Genomic DNA, 23,320 nt, shown 5'->3' with positions numbered 1-23,320 from the left:
AGAAAAATGAATAAACATCCATAACATTTTGTTAGACATTTTGTAAAATGCCAATTAGACATAGGGGAGACTGTTGTACCTAGAGCCACTTTTTTTAAATTTTCGTCTAGAAAAAAAGTGGATATTTTTTTCAGGGATTTTACGTATTTGGTAAATTCTATACATATTTGTCCAATATAGGAAGAGATTAGATAAAAAAATACAAAAAAATAAAGTGCATATTTAAACAAAAATGACAGGCTTACATGGCGGCCCAAGGTGCACGAGGTCATGTACCTTGAGACAAGCCTCCTGTACCTTGGGCCGCCAGTAAAAAAAGAGAACAAAACTGAAAGTTGTAACGGTTTGAGTTGGCCCCATATTTTCCATTTCACGATCGGTTACATATAGGAGCCCAAAAAATCTTGATCTGAAAATTTTTCGCTTCTAAGGCATACATTCCAGAAGCTCTAAAGCCGCTAATAATATCGCTGGGGGTGAAAGCTTCAGGATAAGCTTTTCCAATGATTTCGGCCACTGAGTAGATATCAAAGGTTTTTCCACCATTACTAAACAACCAAGAATCACCTCCTTGGCTATAAAAGGTTTTGAGGGGCCCATATACTGTCAAATCAAGTGGTTGAAGTTTGTTCGAAGTGTAAGGAGGAAAGGTAATCATTAAAGTTCCCGCATTGGATGCTTTTTCTACTGCTTCGATAGACAGGTGAGATTCGTGATTATCTAAAAATAATATCACTCGTTCGTCCTTTGAACACTTGACATGCTGGATGAAGTGGTCCAGAAATTTCAGAAACAGTTGATCATTTGACCACCCTGAGGCCGTTGCAACTCCGACGGTTCCTGGAGGAGCCCCAAAAATGATTCTATCTTTCAAAAACACCCTAGGAAAAATCAACATAGGTGGGATGTAGTTTCCTGTAGCACTTATCGGTGCTACTCTCGGCCGATGTAGCACTACCAAGTTGTTTAATTCCTTTGAAAGCAACTATTTTTGACTGCGATTGAACAGTGCTTACACCGGTCTTATCTAAGTTCCAAATTCTGTTAGGAGGAATTATTATAAATAGACTGTGGACGGTTTTGATGTTGTCAAAAATTTTTTTGACATTGACCCTGTTGAAACTGGTTGACCTACTGAGACTTGTTGCTTCGGGTTTTCGAATTGACAATACGTCCTTATGCCTTTTCAAAAAGCCTCTCATCCACTCTTCACCGGCAATTTTTTTGTGTTCCAAGAATCTGGAAATTTCTTATTATTGGCGACAGCATATTTGTAAGCTAGCTGTCTTACGCCTTTCTTAGATAAACCGTACTGCATTAAAGCAATCTTTTTTATATATTCAACTAAGCAAGTTTCCTCTGTCAGTAAACACTTGGCGTACAGCATAATTTACAGAATAGTGATATTCTCCTCCTTCTGGTTCTTGAAATTTTCTGGCCTCTCTAGCAAGTGTAGCACGGCTAATCTTAAAAACTTTGGAAGCCTGTCTACAGCTAATACGTTTTGTTGGATCCTCATGGAATATAGACTCCAAAGCCCCCTTTAACAATTCAGGATTAATCGCTTCTCGCTTTTTTCCAGTCTTGCTACGTGGCATAATAAGAGGTTATTATATATCCTGCAAGTAAAAAAAAACGAAATAAATACCTAGCTATAATTTAAATTTTAAAAAACATTAATGTCCGACTGGTGTATTATTTAATAAATAATGACATGATTTGACGTGAGTTAAAAACGCAAGTTTCACCAAACTATTTAATTATCTATACGAAAACCAAAGGCTCGTGTACCTTCGGCCATGGGTCGTGTACCTTGGGCCATGGCCCAAGGTACAGGATGTGTTTCTGGCCCAAGGTACAAGAGGGTACACTTTTTTAGAAAAACAAATTTCTAACTTAGAGGTTACGTTTAAAACAAACAACAACAATAAATAAATACTTACCAGTAAACTGTTGATATAACTATACACTCAAATTATTAAAAACACAATCTTGTATTACAATACTGGCACTCAAATTTTTCAAAAATATTTACTTTTAAGTCTCAAAACTAACTTTTGTTGCGCAAAACCTCAGTTTGCCGCGGATTTACACCAGACTAAAATTTTGACGTAGCGGCAACCATAAGCAAATGATTTAGTTTGTTCTGGTGTTAGTACTTGGAGACACTGGTTTTAAATTTGAAGTGGCCCAAGGTACAACGGCCTAAAGGTACAACAGTCTCCCCTACATAATTTTTTAAAAAATATTTTAGCTTTTATCGCTTTATACTCAGATTTTTATAAGTTTTTATATATTTTTTACTTTAATTTATATTATTTACTATTTACCAAGACAAAATTTCATTGTTATGTCAGTATTTAACAACTAGGCTCTACATCCTCAAATAATGTAAGTACCAAAACATATAAATAATTTTTTAGTAAGGTTGTTCTGTGATATGCGGTGTTTATAGTGAGAGTATTAGCTCTGCATTTCTCAGAGCAATATTTTGTTATTTTTGTGTTTCTGGGGATCCTAGACACCTAGTTTAGTGAGAGAAAACTATGGTGTTTTGGATTTTTGATGGCACATAGATAACAATTTTTATTGATTTTAGTTAGACTAATTGTTAAATACTGTATATTTATATTTGTAGTTTCCCTGAAGATGATAATAAACATTATCGAAAGCTTGGAATTATTATAAAGAGTTTTCTTTGAGATTGCTGCTACCCCAATATTTCAACCTTGTTTATATATATATATATATATATATATATATATATATATATATATATATATATATATATATATATATATATATATATACTCTATAACACTATAAAACAGTGTTGAAATTATCGGGAAATGCGGTCTGTGGCTTAGATTGAAACTACATTTAATTCTATTGAATTCGATATTTCGATGAGTATTTATTAATTTTTCATCTTCATCAGGAACAAACTACAAAATTAACTAACAGTTAGGTACAAACATAATATTACAATGATATAACTTACGAATTGTTGTAGGTATGTTATATAAAGCAATTTAACTTAAAGCTATGCATGTCGTTTCACGAGAACGTCGAGGGCGGCACTGAATCAGGTATCTTTTCTCACATGTGTTAAGGGCCAAAAGTTCCAATATCGAGCCATCTGTTTAATATTCTGCTATTTTTAGAATTTTAAAACATTGCAGTAAATTTCGCTTAATCTACTTGTGTCTGATTTATAATTAATTGAACGTTTATTACTGTTTATGTGGTACATCTCGAGGAACAATCTTTTCTTATAATTGTTTTCTGAATCTAGGATCTTGATATCTGACAAATTAAATTGGTGTCCTGTTGTTATGGAATGGTGTGCTGCTGCATAAGTATTTTTGTGTGTTTTGCAATCACTTTTGTGCTTTCACTTTTTGTGCTTTTGTGCTTTGCAATCACTTTTTGTGTGCAAAACACACAAAAATACTTGTGCAGCAGCACACCATTCCATAACAACAGGACACCAATTTAATTTGTCAGATATCAAGATCCTAGATTCAGAAAACAATTATAAGAAAAGATTGTTCCTCGAGATGTACCACATAAACAGTAATAAACGTTCAATTAATTATAAATCAGACACAAGTAGATTAAGCGAAATTTACTGCAATGTTTTAAAATTCTAAAAATAGCAGAATATTAAACAGATGGCTCGATATTGGAACTTTTGGCCCTTAACACATGTGAGAAAAGATACCTGATTCAGTGCCGCCCTCGACGTTCTCGTGAAACGACATGCATAGCTTTAAGTTAAATTGCTTTATATAACATACCTACAACAATTCGTAAGTTATATCATTGTAATATTATGTTTGTACCTAACTGTTAGTTAATTTTGTAGTTTGTTCCTGATGAAGATGAAAAATTAATAAATACTCATCGAAATATCGAATTCAATAGAATTAAATGTAGTTTCAATCTAAGCCACAGACCGCATTTCCCGATAATTTCAACACTGTTTTATAGTGTTATAGAATATACTTGCACGGTCGATAAATACATCGGATTTCGAATCCAGTTCTATATATATATATATATATATATATATATATATATATATATATATATATATATATATGTACCTTTTTGTTCTGTAATTTCAGCCTGAAGACCATTGTATTTTCAGATCGATATCATGTTCTTGCAAAAATGTCATTAGATAATTAAATATCTTCTGCTTTATGACGGCGATTTGGCAAAAATATGGTAAACCTTTCAACAGGAGTGAAACGTTCTATGTAACGAAATATCACAGTTAATTGATTTGTATGAACTGAATAATATTTTGACTTCTTAATCCTTAAAACTACTTCATTTAATACGTTTTGACCCATCAGATGTACAATTTTCTCACATATGGTTGATAAATGAAAGATAGTTGACATGTCCGCTTCCAGGATTTGAATATTTATTAAAATATGGTGCTTCAAAAATTGATCATATTTAGCTAATAACTGGAGTATTTTCAAATAGTTTTCATTTTGTGATGAACTCAACAACTCCTTTTCGCTGAGAAATGCTAAATCTCCTTCACAAATAAACTTTATAACACTAAAATTAGTCTTTGAGTTACCATTTTCCAATAATTCTTTATTTCTTCGGCCTGTTTTGCTACTTCAGTATCAATACGCCCAATTTTTTCGTGTGCTTTAGAAATTTCTTGATTCATAAGCCTACTATCTGCATCTACATGTTTCCTATCGCAAAATTCTCTTCTCATCACTTGATAATAATTTACAAACGAAGCAATACACTCACCCGGTGGAAGGTCAAAAACATAACCATGAACAATGCAATATTATCACTCCTTCGCTCCTTCATTTTATACTTGTCATACGTTGTTCCTGTATCTCCTGCCAATATCTGTTTAAATTAATCTCTTATGTTTGGGACTTTGTGGGGGCCCCCGAAATGTGGGGGCCCCGGGCAGCTGCCCAGCCTGCCCTCCCTTAAATCCGGCCCTGGAGTCAACCCTTCTTGAAGTTGTCGCAAATAACTCTTGCGAGTTATTATTTCTCAACTAAATAAACACGTTTGTAGAACATTCTTAGGAAAGATGTAGTTTATAAAAGATAAAAAAAATATTGTACGTATGAAGTCTGTCGACCCAGTTAGTCCTGTCGCCAGGGGGGGTACAACGGCCTCGTTAATTCAGATGGACTTACCCAAATTTTTTTTATGTATTTTGACCCGTAGAACACGAATTTTTTGGGTAACAGTTGATCCGGATGTCGATAAGATTGTTATAGACCAAGAACTTGAGGAATCAAATAACAGCGATTTTTGGCAAAACAAAACAATATTTTGTATTTTTTGGGTCATTTTAAGCAAAAAATATTTCTACAAGTTTTTTAGTAGGATGCACAGTTTTCGAGATAAACGCGGTTGAACTTTCAAAAAATCGAAAAACTGCAATTTTTAAACCCGAATAACTTTTGATTAAAAAATAAAATAGCAATTCTGCTTAGCGCCTTTGAAAGTTCAAGTCAAATTATGTCGGTTTTGATTATTTGCATTGCTAAAAATTTATTGTGTTATTGCTAAACAAAGCTACAAACAACTAGTGCGTGAGTGATGTTTCTATGATTTCTCATTTAAAATCGAACGAGTAGGTAGAATAGGTACTAGTGCAATCAAGACTATTTCTACGTTACATGCGTTAAAACGCATGTAAAAGCACGGGAAACCCTACGTGTTTATAGCTTTGTTAAACAATAAAAAAATAAATTTTTACCAATGCAAATAATCAAAACCGATATAATTTGACTTAAACTTTCAAATGCGGTAAGCAGACTTGCTATTTTATTTTTTAATCAAAAGTTATTCGGGTTCAAAAATTGCAATTTTTCGATTTTTTTAAAGTTCAACCGCGTTTATCTCGAAAACTGTGCATCCTACGAAAAAACTTGTAGAAATATTTTTTACTTAAAATGGCCCAAAAAATACAAAATATTGTTTTGTTTTGCCAAAAATCGCTGTTATTTGATTCCTCAAGTTCTTGGTCTATAACAATCTTATCGACATCCGGATCAACTGTTACCCAAAAAATTCGTGTTCTACGGATCAAAATACATCTGAATTAACGAGGCCGTTGTACCCCCCCTGGCGACAGGACTAAGTAGAGAGTTGGAGCTCAGGAAATGTAGGTTCTTTTTTGTCAAATTCTAAATCGAATCTTTCAACATGAAATAACCAAAAAATTAGGCACTTTTCGGGGAAAACTCATCAAAACTTTTTTAAAATGCTTTATGTCTGTTTTGTATAAAAGTATCAAAACTAAGCAAGTTACGTTCAAAATAAAGTTGATCACTTTTTTTATAAAAAAGAAATAGTGAAAATCACCCTTTAATTAGCATTCTAAATGAAATTAATCATTACTGTTTTATAATTTACTTTATTTGTGTATTGTTTATATAATCTGTAAGTTTCACCTCTTCAAAGTGCTTATTTTTGAAAGGGTTGACTTAAGCGAGTAACTAATCACGATGTATGCAAACTTTGAACAGTCATATCAAATGTCTTACAGAAAAAAAAATTTAAAATAGGTATTCAAAAAGGCAAAACCTATCTTTCTTACTTTTTAAGATTTTTTGTATCTACTTTATAAGTATTTTGAAAAAAAAATACATTTTAACCATGATTTTTAATAAGCATTTAACCGGTGAAACTTACAGATCATATAAACAATAATGCATAAGTAAATTAAATTGTAAAGCAATAAGGATTAATTTCATTTTTCTACAACCGTGTTAAAAATGCAATTTTTAGCACTCCATACGTGCGTTAAAAATGCTACTTTAAGGCACTAGTACTTTAAAATATTTTTAAGGCACTGCAGTTCGTATTGACCGTATAGACAATTTTGATGTAATGTCAAAAAAATATAAAAATGGAATGTCAGTCACGTTCAAGTAAAAGTTTTTGTAAATATTGTCCTGTAATTACGTTTGTAGAAAAAATGTTGTATGATATGCGTGTTAAAAAGTATATTTTTAAGGCACTCATGTGAATTGCAGAACTCGCTATCGCTCATTCTGCAAACTTTCACATGCGTGCCTTAAACGTGTACTTTTAACACTTATATCATAAATAACCATTATGTGCTACTTAGGAGGTGATTTTGACGATTTTTTTTTACCAAAAAAATGGAACAACTTTATTTTGAATCTCACTTACATTAGTTTTGATGCTAGAAACTTTTATAGAAAAATAAAACTTTTCTAATCACTTTAAAAAAGTCTGGATGAGTTTTCCCCAAAAAGTGAAATGAGTTTTCCCCATTTCACGTTGAAACATTCGATTTGAAATTTGACGAATAAAAATTTACTTTTCATGAGCTTCTGCTTCTACTTGGTCTACAAACTTCATACATACAACATTTTTTTCTATTTTTATGCGCTAAATTTTTGATAAGTTGTTTCGATAAAAATACTCAATTTTTAAGTTATTTGCGAAAAACCCCTTAAAAACCTCTTAAACCCCTTTTTTTGTTGAAAAATAAATATTTTACTATGTTTATTTTTACCCCCTCCCTCGCTCCCAGTAAAAGCAATCCTGGGTACAAGTTCAAAAGTGAAGTAGACGGTAAGAGGAACGCTAAATAGCATGCTTGTATTTAATACAAGGAGGTTTTGTCCTTGTTCTAATACTCCGGTCAACTTACACATCCGAGGCTACAAAAATTACCATCAATCTGAAAATTGGAAGGATTGTTCAAAATACCATCATAAATGAAATCTAAAAAGTCCTCATAAATCCGACCCGAGCTAAAAAATTTACGCGGGGTCAAAGGTCACCAAATATAGTTTCTAGCGATTTTCAGCGAAACGGTTAGTTTTATCATAAAATTAGTTCTAACAAAAAATGAAGATTAGGTAGGTATCTATAAAAAATGTCCTATTACTTTTTTTCCTAAGAGCCACCGTTTTTGAGATACAACGATTAAAAAAGTTCTAATCGTCATAATATGCGCACACGTTTCCACACCACATTTGAGATAGTGTACTTAGCGCGTTTATTTAACGTGGTTTCCCCACTAGGCCTAAAAAAAAATTTTATGTGGGGACTTTAACATTGATTATGCTGCTGCTTGTGCTACACGAATATCCTTGGTCAACATATTTGAATCGTATGGTCTAACAATGCACGTTGATTCTCCTACAAGGATTACAAAAACTTCATCTACCATAATTGATTATACAGTCTCAGATTTCTCACCACTTGATGTCCACTCTACAATTATTAATGCTGGACTATCTGATCATGAAGCAGTTTATACGAAGTTTAATATCTCCAGCAAACCCTCCTCGAAAACCCGACATTTATGCAGGAGTTTTTCCACCCGGAACTTTCGTAAATTCCAAAATTTATGCTTAACCTCTGAGTGGCGCTTTCCTGCCATGGACGTGAATAATAATTTCAGTGAATTCTTAGATAAGCTTATTTGTATCTTCAATAAAGCATTTCCTTTAATTGCAATTAAGCCAAAACATCACAAACCCTGGACTACTAAAGGTATCCGAATATCTTCCAAGAATATGCGTTCTCTTCTCTATATCAAGAAATTTACTACCAACGTCTCTATCACTGAATATATCATCAAGTACAGGGCAACCTATCTTAAACTTATAAAATCAGCTAAAAAAGTCTACTACCAGAACCGCCTGGGAAGCTCCAAAAGTGTTGCAAAAGAAACTTGGTCCATAATAAACGATCTTCGAAATAAAACCCATACTGCTCAAACATTTTCCCTTCCAGACCCTGAAAATCTAAATGAATACTTTGTTAATGTGAGTAAAAATATTACATCAACTATTTTGCCACAACAAGATCCCATTTCATATCTCCCTAATTCAAGAAAGGTCTCGAATTCATTCTTTATAAAACCAGTCGTTAAATCTGAACTAATCCAAACAATTAATAGTATCAAAAGCAAATCTTCCTGTAGTACTGATGGTCTATCGATCAAAATTTTTTCTAATCTTCCAGAAAATGTGTTAGAAGTCCTCATCTCACTAATTAATGATTCTTTTGAGAAAGGTAAATTTCCAGAGTGCCTGAAGACAGCCATCATTATTCCTCTTCATAAGGGTGGTGAAATATCTAATACCTGCAATTATAGACCTATTGCACTACTACCGGTACTCTCCAAAATTATTGAGAGACTCATAAAAGCCCGACTTATGTCCTTTCTAGTTGAAAACAACATTTTATCACAAAATCAGTTCGGCTTTTTAAATAATAAATGCACCACTGATGCCATGTTTTCTGTACTACATGAGGTATATCAAGCACTGAACAATAATCTTTGCACTGCCACCGTTTTTTGTGACTATGCCAAAGCTTTTGATTGTGTAAATCACAACATTTTGATAAAAAAACTAAATTTCTACGGAATTAGAGGCATTTCTTTAGATTGGTTCCAATCTTACTTGGAAGATAGGAAACAACTGGTTAGAGCAAATGATAAAGACTCTAGTCTCAAAAACATTGTATGTGGGGTACCTCAAGGCTCAGTATTGGGTCCTCTACTTTTCCTTATCTTTATTAATGACATCACTAATTTAAAAATCGATGGAAACATCTTTTTTTGCTGATGATACCAGTACCACTTGGAGCAACTCAAATATTGCAACACTTCATGCTACTATAACTTCTGATCTACTTACAATAAAAACCTGGTCTGACTCAAATTTACTCTCGTTTAACGTAGATAAAACAGTAGCATTGTCTTATAAAGGAGCTCTTCAACCCTTACCTCTTAATAACAGCCAGATCAGTACCGTTGATTCTGTAAAATTTCTTGGCATTTTTTTAGACAGCAACCTTAAATGGTCCCTCCATATCGATTTGTTACGGAAGAAACTCTCTTCAGCCTGCTATGCTATAAGATCTGTTTCGAATGAACTCAATTTAGCATCTTCCAAAATAACATATTTTTCTTTGATCGAGTCACATCTTCGTTATGGTCTTCCTTTTTTGGGTTCTGGTACAGCTGCCCAATTCGATGTTATTTTCAAATTACAAAAAAGAGCTATAATATATCTGTTTGGCCTCAGAAGAACAACACACTGCAGAAGTTACTTCAAAGATCACGGAATTTTAACCCTTCCATCTTTGTATATTTTAGAAACTGTTTGCTTAATTCGTAAACATCTACATGTCTTTCCACCAAGACCTAATCATCACTACTTCACGAGAAATTCTACGTTTGACGTCTATTTGCCGACCCCGTCCTCGGAGTTAGTAAAGAAATCGATATTATATTCCGCAAAAAAAATGTACAACCATCTCCCCCTACAACTAAAATCTGCACCATCTTTTCCCAAATTCCGTAAACTGACAAAAGCCTACCTGTCTGAAAGACCATATTATTCATAACCCAGTCTATATAGACATTTCAAATAACAAAAATTGCCGGAGAGCCAAATTTTGGTGGAGAGCTAGGGTATACCATAACAAATAAAGTTTAAAAAGTCCCCATCGATCCCATGTGTGCGTCAAAAGTTATTCGGGGTCAAAGGTCAAAATTTGAAATTTTTTGGATTTTTTTCGAAAACGGTAAGTTTTATCAAAAAAAAAACTTAAACCAAAGTTGTAGATCTTAAAATTCTCTACAAACATAGTCCTTACTATTTTTTTGCTAAGAGTCGCCATTCCTGAGATATCGCGATTCAAAGAGTCACATTATACATGATATGCACACGTTTCCACACCACCTGTGAGGTAGTGTACTCGGCGCGTTTTTTTACCGTGGTTCCCCCTGTAGGCCTACTCCACTAACTGTTTTGACAATTTTAGGATAATTTAAGGAAACAATACCGGTCAAGTTCTAGATATTACCTTATTATTGATATTGATTATTGATATTGCTATTGATTATTAGGTTAACTATTGTTTTGTTTTCTTTAGATATTTTAATCAGATTCATATTCTTGAAAGTCTACTTCAACAGTCAAGTCTTCTTCGATTTCATCTTCTTCCTCTTCCTCTTGCTGGATATTCAAAAATTGTTCAAATGTGACTGAGTCATTGGTCTCTTCATTAAAATCACAGGAGTCTTCCTCTGTTGTACTAAACTGGACATTTGAGCAAGACTGTCCTTGGCAGTTGGTACACACTAGAGAACACAGCAACCCGACTTTTTTACATCCACATTTGGCACTACAACCTTTTTGCAATTGCAAAAAATAGTGTTAAGGAGTTTTTCTGGAGCAGGTGGGAGTAAGGTTTTAATCGGTTCCAGAGTATTATCTATTAATTTCCAACCCCAGTCTTCTGGATTCAGTTCATTGCCTAGCCATGTTTGAACTTGATAATATACTCGATACAAATGTTGAAAAGCAGATGCTGATGTTGGAGGAAGACATGATAGTTGTACTTGTTTCTTGTTTTGCGTATTGTTTACAAAAGTTAAGTATCGGTATTTATCAAGACTAATAATTTTTTTGGAGCTCCATAAACCGCAAGAAGAAAGCGAATTCCTTCCGTAATTATTGTTTGCGATGTAGTATCAAGTTCTGTAAAAACTTTACAGCAGTCAGTCAAATCTTTTTTTTTTTCGAATACTTTAAGTACTGACGTTTTGCCCCTTCTGTACATTGCGGACGTAGTGTCGCAGCCGGTTATCGCATGTAAAAATAAAATATACTTTTGGCATTTGGGATAAGCCGATAAACTATTTGAATATATATTTCTGTTCGCTGTTGAGCCCTTCCAGGTTTCAGAAAATAAATAACTTTATCTACTGGAGTCCTTGCAGTAATCAGTACCAACAAACCAACATCTTCACCAACTACAATTGTTGTGTTTGTCGCCTTAAATTTTTCAATTGTTGTCTCAATTATAAGGACATCTGCATCATTTTTAACTTGCTTCACTTCAATATTCGCAGCTGTTAATTTGTCAGTTAACATGGAAATGAAACGAGATTTATTATTAATGTTGGCGAAAAATTGTTGTTGATTCGCTGGAACTGTTATATTTTCATCAAAGATAATCTCGGAACCCGATGATGTTTTTGTAGTTCGACGACGTTGTTCTGCAGCTTTAATATTCTTTGTCAAGTCATTGTAGCCGTCAAATACCACTGTCACTGTAAGCCCGTAATGTCTGCGTAGATACTGAACATATTTATCAAAAATAACGCTAAAGGTTTCTTCTCGATCCCACACAACGTGATGTAGTAGGTACCCTCCATCAATAATGTAAGTAGCGTTTCTACGATCAACCTCAGTATTGACTGATTCAAAGCAATCATAAATTTGCTTTCTCAATCATAATTCTGACTTTGTTGTTTTACGCATTCCAGCTTCATCGAAAAGTGATAAGGGGTAAGGAGCTAATTCATACTCAAAAAATTTTTCAATCTCATCCTCAAAAGCTTCAGTGATACTCATGCGTTGAAATAATAATACAGGATCTATAGCTACTTCTTCTTCGTGAACTTTCACGGTGCTACTCGCAGCTAAAAGAGGGAGTACTTTTTCAGAGCGTTTTAATTTTATATTATTAAATATTTCACCTGTCATTTTAGCCATTGAAGCAATCCCAACTTCACGAGCTTCATGGCAATTAATCTTATCATCACCAACAACTCCAGAAGCAATAGATATGATTTTATTAATTTTAGGAAAAGGATCATGTGATAAAAACCAGTCTAGAAGTTTTTTAATATCTTTAGCATCTTTTATGAGCCGCGAGTCACTTGCATCTACATGCTGATCTGTTGTGTCCATTCGAACATTAGCAAGAACTTGCAACCCCTCACACACAGTATTCATTGCATGCATTCCGTAAACCCATTTACTTATCACACTTATACCAGAGAAACAGATAATATTATGAACCAGACCTACGGACATACGGACAATACTGTAGCCATTGCCTATAATAGACAATCTGTTTTTTTTAAACAATGGTACCTATAGCCAAATGTTTTTCAAGGCCACGTGGATAGAGGAAATTCAGTTTGGGACTGATTACCTTTTGAAGAAATATTATCAGAATAGTATAATATACTATATAAAAGAGACACAAATAGGCATTTATACTTGTCTTAAGGGCCACATATGTATACGTGGCTTATATGTGCATATAATGTATACAGTAACTTTTAAAATCGCGATATCTCAGGAATGGTAACTCCTAGGAAAAAAATTGTAAGGACAATTTTTGTAGAGAATGTTAAGATCTACAACTTTGGGTTGAGGGTTTTTTTGATAAAACTTACCGTTTTCGAAAAAAATCCAAAAAATCTCAAATTTTGACCTTTGACCCCGAATAACTTTTGACGCACGCATGGGATCGATGGGGACTTTTTAAACTTTATTTGTTATGGTATACCCTAGCTCTCCACCAAAATTTGGCTCTCCGGCAATTTTTGTTATTTGCCAAGCATTTTGATGTCTAAGTTGACCGGATTATCAGTAGAAGATTATTTTAGTCAATAACTAAGAAATTACAGTACCCTTTGCACAAGTAGTATTTTTATTATTTTTTATCTATATTTGGGTGTCATATGCAGCAGCTTAACTTTTTAACTTTTAAACCTTTTTTATTAATTATTAGGTAGACTGTGGACTTGCAATTTATTTAAATTTTTGCAATTGATTATTTCTGTTTTAACTTCGATTTATTTATTTATTTTATTTAAATTATTGACGATTTATGTAATTTTAGTAAATTGGATTGTTACTGTTTTGTTTTTTTTTTTACTATTTATAAGCTTTGTCGATAAAATTGTAAAATTTTTCATGGCAATAAAGCATATTTCTATTCTATTCTATTCTATTCCATAGATCTGTTATGATTCTGTTTAATTTGAAGCTATTGAACAATAATTGATATTGGCAAGGGTTAAAAATGATAAAAGTTATAAATAGCGGTATAAATTAAAAAAAGGGAAATTTATCCAATTGGTTCATAATTTTCTAATACTTCTGCTTCCCCTTCTCCTTGTTCTTCTTCACCTTCTAGTTCTTCTTCTTCTTGTTCTTTTTCTTCTGGTTCATCCTGGGTGCCAGTAAATTGCCCCAATAATGACACATCGCATGGGTCCTGGATAGAATCAAATGAATCCTCAATTGTTGGTGATTGGAGCACGACCGGTTTGACAATTATTAGTGTATGCTACCGAACAAAATAGTCCAACTTTTTTGCAACCACATTTAGCGCTACATGCTACATCCCTTTTAACAGTTGCCAAAAAATTGAGTTCAAGAGTTTTTCCGGCGCAGGTGGGAGTAAAGTTTGAATTGGTTCTAATGAACTGTCGACTAATTTCCATCTCCAGTCTTTTGGATCTAGCTGATAACCAAGCCACACTTAAACTTGGTATTATACCCGAAAAAGATCCCACATAACAATGATGTTCGCCTCATGTTCAAAGCATATACTACCAACATTCGTGGGAGTATATTTTTTTTTAGTATATGCGTAGTACAAGCGTAGCATGTACCATAAAAAACATTCTAAATTTCATGTTCTTTGCATATACTTTAAGGAATATCCTCGTACCGAATATACTGAACATTCGTGTAAGTAGTATCTCGGAATATTCAAAAAAGTTTATTCTTAGAATATACCTTTATCGAATATTACATAAAAGTATATACTTGACACATACTTATAAGTACTTTTAAAATATCTTAAAAGGAATATGTGTATGGATAGGAAGAATAATGTTAGCCTATATATATATATATATATATATATATATATATATATATATATATATATATCAACTTCGTTATGAATAATTAATAAAATTTAAAAATATATGTATGTAGGCAGTACTATTGAACTACCGAATTCATTATTTAAAATTGTTTTAATTGTATGGTAAAAATGTTTAAAAATTAATTGTATTAACGAAAAAGGAGAAATTCTCGTTTCGCTTTCATCATTGAAATGCATTTACTATTTTGGTTTAATAAGTTTATCATGAGTATTCTTAGAATTTTATTTTTACATGGAATTGACATTCAGATAAGCTGAACCAAAACCCACAAACAAAGAGGAAACGACCGCTTCATACCTGCATAAGGGGTAAGGGGTTGGGAACAAAGGCAAAATACAAAAAATGAAAAACAGTTAGGCAAGGCATTTGGCATTTGTATTTGTATCTACACTCAACACTATCACTGTTCACTGTCTATGCGGGATGTGTATTTTGGTCTGTGCTGTGTTATGAGGAAGACCGAGTATTTCTACAAGGAATAGGAACATGCATAATTAACCTACCTATTTATTTTGTTTGCGGTCAACTTACAAATAAAAAATTCATTTTGGTACTTCAATATTACTTAAATAGTAAGTATCAGTGGCGGCTCGTCAGAGGAGGCAAGGGAGGCTCAGCCTCCCCATAAATTTTTTACACACTCTACACTGTTTTGTTTATCATGAATCGCGAAAACAACAAGTACAACTCTCACTATTATACAACGTGTAAATTCCATATTATCACTAATTATCCATACGTACGGAGCATTAGCATTAGAACGCATGATCGCGTCTCAGTTTTATTACATATTATTGTAGGCAGGACCCTGGGTTATCCCGAGATGCATGAACGGAGCACGGAGCCGAGAAGCCCAACAGGCTCCCTTGCTATTGCTCCGCTCAGCGCAGCAGGCGTTTAAGGAGACCCGGGTCTCCTAACAGTGGCATCTACGGTGCCATCACGCGCTGCCCGGAGATATACCAACGGAGGCAGAATAGCTTATCGGCTCCATTGCGTGGTTGCGTGCGTCTCGGGACAACGAATTTTAGGGTCCTGACTAAAAATACATAATGAAAAATCTAAAAGTGCGAATTTTGTTATGAAATTTGGTATGTGGGGTTATAATAATATTTGGAATAACTTGCTCAAATAACTTTTTCCGATATCTCTAACTCAAAGCAAAATATCGGTAATTTATGGTGTTTTTGAATTCGCAGTGGCCGCGTTTAGAATTAAAAAAATTCAGTTGAGTATCTTAAAAAATTTGAAGCTTCATTATGTATGGACTGCAAAACTTCAAATCTGTATTTATTTTGATATGCAAGGTATCTATTTACAAATAGATGGAATTGTTAACAAATAAACGACACAAACTTTGGTATTAAACCTTTACAATTAGACTAACTATTTTTAAAATGATATGATATCATGAAATTATGAATTAGGATGATATTATGAAATGTAAATAAAAAATGGTCAAAAAATGGGGCATTAAATTACATTTTTTGACGCATTTTTTTGCTAGTGCAAATTTGTCTAGATATTTTACAGTTAGGTATAGCCTCCCCTATTGTAAAAATCACGAGCCGCCACTGGTAAGTATGTATATAGGTACATATAAACAACATATAAATTTTAGTTATTTACATACATATTTTACATAATATATATTTGGGTACTATAGGTATATTCAGCATTTTTATTTTTATATGCAAATAAACTAAATATAATATATACCTAAATATATATACCTACTTACCTATATAATATTTATATAACTAACAAAAATTTATATATTTCATATTTACTTTTTAAGTAATATTGTAGAATGTACAAACTACATTCTCATATTTAGTATGTAAATTTAGTAGAAAGTAGAACCTAGGATGAGATTCGGTGATTCTGAAAACATACTTCTGAGCAATATATAGCACTTCCTTGGAATATTCTTCCCATATACTAAAAAGTACATTCTTCCTATATACTAAAAAGATGTGCGGTAGTACATTCTAAGTATATAAATAGAAGGTTTACAGCAGCTCCTTAGAATGTTCTAAAACGGATATTCTTGGTATATACTGAAAAGAAGTGCGGTAGTACATTCTAAGTATATACATAGAACGTTTAAGTACTGTAATGTAGTATATACTCAGCATCTGCTCTGCACATTCCCAATGGTAATAACGCATATTCTCAGCATATACTTTTTGTGAAAAATATGTTCTATGAATATACTAAGAACATGAAATTGTTATGTGGGATGTTGATGAGCAGCCGCTGAGGTTGGAGGAAGACAAAATAATTGCACTTGTTTTTTATTTCGAGTATTTTTAAAGAAACATGCATATCGAAACTTATCTAAGCACGTAGTTTTTTAGGCGCTCCATGCATAGAGAGAAGAAAGCTAATTTCGTTGGAAATAACTTCTTGTGGAGTTGAATTAGTTTTTTAAAAAACTTCAGCATATTCAAGTAAAATTAGGTTTAACGCGTATTTTCACTCCTGAGTAGTACTCAAGACTAATTAATACCTCGAGGGTGTCATCTACCTGAAGGATTTCGTCACCTAGGAAGATAACGGTGTAATTTGCATAATAGTAAACAAACTAAATTTGCATAAACTGTATTGTATATTGAAATGGTTAGTAGTACTTAGCAATAAACATTTTGTCTGGAAAGTTGGATTTCATTATTATGTTCAAAACCTTCTGAGAAAAGAATAGGTAGGGTGATTAGATTAGCCGACATACCGATAGAACGTGTTTATTCCAACAAAACCCACATTTACAAATTGAATAAGACGCATAAGTAAGAAGAATTATTATAAGTTAATACTTTGTCATATCAATTAACTATTTTTGTTGGGAATAGGCCGTAAAATTGAAATAATAATTCTTATTATTTTCGCGTTACACTCACCTTGTAAAGGTTTTTTTGTTGGCACTGTAATAAAGCTTATACATTGCATCCCTCGGTAGACCGCAAGCTGTAATATTTATAATATCTTATATTATTATGTGTAATATAAGTTAAGTTGACCGATAGAATATTATGTTTACTTGTATTACAGCTTCACCGATGTATATACGTGGTGTAAATACTAATACATATTACGACGAATAGAACTCTTTCAACTCTTTGAATCGTTGTATCTCAAAAACGGTGGCTTTTGCGAAAAAAAGTATTAAGATATTTTTTATAGATAATTATCTAATCTAAATTTTTTGTTAGAGCTAATTTTATGATAAAACTAACCGTTTCGCTGAAAATAGCTAAAAACTATATTTGGTGACCTTTGACCCCGCGTAAATTTTTTAGCTCGGGTCGGATTTATGAGGACTTTTTAGATTTCATTTATGATCGTATTTTGAACAATCTTGCCAATTTTCAGCTTAATGGTAATCATTGTAACCTCACTCCTATCTAGTTAGACCGGTTAGACCGGTCTATAAGACAGAGGTATATTTCAACGATTTTTATTTCGGCGTTTATCGGGCGTTGCGATAAAATGAAAAAAATTCTCACCTGTCAGTCTCCTGGCTAATTCCTTGGTAAAAAGAATATTTGCTAGTTTACTTTGTTGATAAGCATGAACAGGGTTATATTTTCTTTTCTCAAAGTTTAAATCCGTGAAGTCCATAGGTCCAAAAGGTGCTAAAAACAGAAACATAATAGAGAGGGCTGATAGAATAAAAGTAAAAAAACCAGCTTCCAAGTATTCCAGCTTGCGTATTGTATGAGATGATTGCTAAAAATCTATAAAAAGCAGTTAAATTTTCTATTTTATATCCATGAACTTTCTCCATAATTTGTTGAATCGTAGGTATGGAATCTGTTGTAGACTTTCCCTTAATAAATCCGAATTGATAATACCCTATCATATTCGTCATAACTTCGGTCAGTCTTCGTTGTATTAAGGTCCAGTGCCGGATTAACCATTAGGCAAAGTAGGTAGTTGCCTAGGGGCCTCGGACCCAGAGAGGGCCTCACAGGATTAAAAACGAAAAAGGAATAATTAGAATTAAATAAAAACTATAAATCATATTATGTTGAAAAATTAAGATTGGAAAGATGAAGTCACTTGAAGAAAGTAAGCTCACCGATCATGTGTGAAAACACTCATCGAATGGCAGTGTCTTCATGGTCGAATTGACAGCTCTTTGTCTAGAAAGAAGAATGAAACTCCACTGAGAGATCCCATTTGCCACGAGCTAGTTCTTTAAAAAATGAGCAGCACTAGATATGGAGTGCAAGGGTTGATGCAACAATAGCTTTGTCTAAAGTTTACAAAGCCTTAAAATCTGGACTTCATACTCTTGCTGAAGACACTAACTAGAAAGCTGAAACAGTTCAAAGTTTGTTGAAAGAAATGTCAAAAAAAAGAAACATTTATAATTAATGAGTTTTGGTCAACAATTTTAAAACGCATTGATAGACAAGGCGAAAACGGCGGGTTCGTTGAAACAAATATTCCCATGAGATTTTTTTTTGCATAATCACATTTGTAATACACCTCAGAATAAGGTTCAAGAAGTCGCCTACGCGAAAAGTGGTCCAAATTTTTTTAACAATTTTTTTTTAATTAAATTGAAAATAATATTTTTGGTCCGTACAATTTTTTTATGTTTTTTGGACCATTCTGGACAAAAAAGGTATCATGTAATTTTTCTCTAAAGTTGATAGTTTTCGAGTTATAAGCAATTTAAAATTTGAAAAACGCGAAAATGGCCATTTTTTTTAACATTTAAAAGACTTAATAACTCGGTTAAAATTTATTATTATGAGAGTCAGTTTAAAGTCCCTCTCCCCCTACATATGGTCATGAAGAAATTTGTGTCATTAATTAATTACTAAGCTGTAATTTTTAATTATTAACAATAAGCCGTAAGATCATATTGACGCGGCTGTAAATGTGAGTGGAAGTAAGATGCCCCATTGGACTGCCGGAATGGCATCTCTCTCGCACTCACCGTAGACGGCCGTCTAATACATTCAGGCGCTCATATTTTGGATAAGCTAGTATTTGGCTTTTTGTGTGTTTTTACAAAACTGAGTGATAATCAAATAAATGAGTATGGTTCAAAACTACATGAACACTTTCCTGATGATATTGAAACGGAAATTGAAAATGAACTAGTGCAGTTCAAACATTTTATAGCCCAGCTTCAAGACTTGCAGGGAAAACAATATATTCCTGCTTTACAGTCCTTTTACGTACTATCGTACCCCAATATAATATATCTATAAATAAACATTTTCTTGACTATTTCTTTGTTTTATTTGTTCAAGCAACACGTTTAACAAAATAAAACAAAAATTTTAGTTTCGGTTTTCAAAATATCCACTAATATGTGTAAGGAATACCACTCAGAGGTGGAGGCGTTTTCCGAGGTTTTGGAGGGAGAAAACGGGGGTTCCTTAAGGAGCCTCATAGCTTGGGTTGCCTAGGGGCCTCAAGATTCTTTAATCCGGGACTGTAGGTCGACATAACTTTACAATATACTCTGTTTAATAGTGTCAGCCCCCTGTGCCCCTGTAATCCTGATAATTTGTCCTTTGTACTATTCTTACGGCATTTTTTCGTCCCATGTCTTTTTTAAATTGTATAGTTTTTCTCTTAATTCTTCTCCACCATATTTTATAAGGTCCATATTGATACCGTCTGATCCTGGAGCTTTACCATTCCGGCTGCTGTTTATAAGTTCTTTAACTTTCTCTTTGGTTGGCCTTTCTAGCTTATTGTAGCTGGGGTGGTAGACAAAAGGAGAACAAGACAAATGATCATTCGATAAAGGAGAAAAACAACTTAGGTAAAACGAAAATATAGGATCAGAATATGAGCCTAAAAATATTGTATTAACCGGAAACGTCAGCCCGCGGAAAATACGTTCCAATATTGTAGCTTTAATTTTAAATATTTTGTCAAGATATTTGGCACACATATTTGTAATATAGTAAAGAATGGCGTACAAAGCTCAATTTGAGAAATATATTATTATGTGGAAATTACTCTATAATTAAATAAAATATTTAAAAAACGAGTATGTAGCACCATTAAGAAAAACAAAAAAATACACTTTCTGATTTAGCCTATTACTACTATTACTATAATATTCGTTACTTACCTGTATGTGCTATAGACGATACATTAACTATTCTAGCTGGCATGCTTTTGCATATTTTTGGTAATAATAGTAAAGTAAAAAGAAAATGTGCCAAATGGTTGGTACCAAATTGCGTCTCAAAACCATCCTTAGTTTTGCTATACGGACACATCATCACCCCCGCATTATTGATTAATAAGTTAATTCGTTCTTCTGATTCTAATAACTCCTTTGCACACTTACGAACAGATTCTAAACTACATAAATCTAATTCTACAACTTTGAGTTCGCCTAGATTTGATTTAACTGTACATTGTTTTTGGATATCAGCTACTGCTGCTTTGGCTTTTTCCAAATTTCGACATGCTAGTATCACTTTGGCACCTGCAAAAATTATATATTATACTTATCTCAATATTCAGTTTCTTGATAGAAAGTTATCAGTTAAGAAAATGAAACATCTTTCACTATTAGAAGCAAGTTTTCGGTGAAATACAGATAAATAAAAATACACCATTATAAACTCAAAAAATTGCAAAATTCTTCACAGGAGTAAAGAAAAGTCTACAAAACTTTAACTGAGATGTATAGGAGCGCATCAAACACAGCAACCAAACATATTGCCAATAAAAAATCCCGACATAAAAACAACATAAAATAACACAAGATGTTAGATCATGCAGGGGAGCAAATGCTGATTCAGACTATATTAAAGCAAAATTAAAAATGAAAATATGTAATAAGAACACAATCTCAACGGAATAAGAAAGGGCTAAAAACAGATGCAGTGAACAACAAATGCGCAGAATACACAGCAAAAAAAAACTACAAAACATCGAAACTGAAGATATGGATACTGACTGGAACAACATCAAAACAAGCGTAATAAATGCAACAGAGGGAATAATAGGACAAAGCCAAAAGAGTGAATCAAAAGAGTAGTTTGATGGAAAATGCAATGCCAAAAAGATACGGAAAAACAAGTATGGATGACATGGATAAAAATCGAAACAAATGAAAAACTAAATAAATATGAAAGTAAAAAACAGGAAGCGACAAAATAATATAAAAAGAAAAAATCAGAATGAGTTAAAACGTCAATGAAAGCAATAAGCAATATAGGCAAATAACAAAAACAACAAAAAATTGTATGAATATGTTAAAAAATTAAACGACAATAAAGGAACAGTAAGAACTAAAATCAAAAAAGGAAAATATTACAAAATCAAAAATAGTAGGAATATTGGGGAAGTAGATACCTATAAGGGATGAAAGAGACGAATAAGAAAACCTTACCATATAAAAGGAACTTATTTAAACAGTAAGAAGGTTGGAAATCAGGAAAAGCAACAGGAATGGATAAAATTAGCACTGAATTAATAAAAAATGGAAGAGAACAACTGATGATACTTTTAGATAGTGTATAACTATGAAAATGATATGAGTATAGTTCCAAATGGTGTACTGGATAGTATCTACTATTCTATTTAATTCTTATCCATTAACTCTAATCTAAAAACTAAAAGACTTAAAAAATAAAATAGATTAAGAAAATCGTCAATATTGCTAAACACACAACAATTAATAGTAATTATTAATATCTAACCCTGAGTTTTATTACCTATGTATAATTAGACAATATTAACTTAATAGTACTTAAAAAAGGCTAGTCGATTATAACATAATGATAACTATCATTATTGATGATATTAAAATAACAATTATTGTCTTTATTTGTAACTTAGTTCAGGCCAAATCGAATAATTATTTGACCCTTATGTTTTTATCTGTCTTTAGTAGATAGTTACCTAATATGAGAAAAAATGTCATCAAGAAAAATCAGTTAAGTATTATATATTATGATTAAGCCACAATTATAAGCCACAGTTCTAAATGTGTTGTAATTGCCATACGATAAATAAATAAATATCCTAGCCTGGGACCAGCAACAGTTCTGCTGAGCTACTCGTTCCAACCAACAAAACTGTGGGCGAGTATCAGTATTGAACAAGTAATAAAATGCCTTGGAACAAGAAATAAACAAGAAATAAAATGCCTTGGAATTACATTGTGCAGCTACGCAGAGCTGGACAAAGAAGTGAGAAATCAAAGACATAAAGCAAATAGACTGACAGGATGCCTTAATACCACTCTATGGCAAAACCATAGACCCGATATAGCCACAACACAAAGACTACTGGAAACGGCAGAGATGAGAGTACTGAGAAGAATTACAGCAAATACGCTGAGATATCTAAAGAGGAATGAAGACATTACAATAAAATGTAACGTACAGTGTATAAACGAACGGACACTAAGTATAAAAAAGGGATGGAATAACCACATAATAGGCTATTGATTATGTACTATAGAAAGGAACTACAACGTTAACGGGGTTTTATTATTTCATATGGTCAATGAAGCTCAATATATGAAAAAACCGCGGAGTGCTACCATTTAAAGGGGTG

General features: G+C 32.9%; 1 protein-coding gene across 2 annotated transcripts in view; it reads right to left on the bottom strand.

Annotated features, from left to right (window-relative positions):
• Positions 1-23,320, bottom strand: part of LOC126889909 (retinol dehydrogenase 11-like) — a 40,520-nt gene that overhangs the window by 3,747 nt on the left and 13,453 nt on the right. For both annotated transcript variants that reach the window (XM_050658627.1, XM_050658626.1), the window contains exons 3-4: positions 20,874-21,236; positions 18,274-18,402 (exon numbers count right to left, since the gene is read on the bottom strand). In XM_050658627.1, the coding sequence (XP_050514584.1) occupies positions 18,274-18,402; positions 20,874-21,236 (492 nt within the window). The remainder of the gene's footprint in view (positions 1-18,273; positions 18,403-20,873; positions 21,237-23,320) is intronic.

The sequence above is a fragment of the Diabrotica virgifera genome, chromosome 8 (genome assembly GCF_917563875.1).
Source record: "Diabrotica virgifera virgifera chromosome 8, PGI_DIABVI_V3a".
Classification (NCBI taxonomy): Eukaryota; Metazoa; Arthropoda; class Insecta; order Coleoptera; family Chrysomelidae; genus Diabrotica; species Diabrotica virgifera.
The sequence above is the reverse complement of the archived record's forward strand: the minus strand, read 5'-3'. Positions and strand labels throughout refer to the sequence as shown.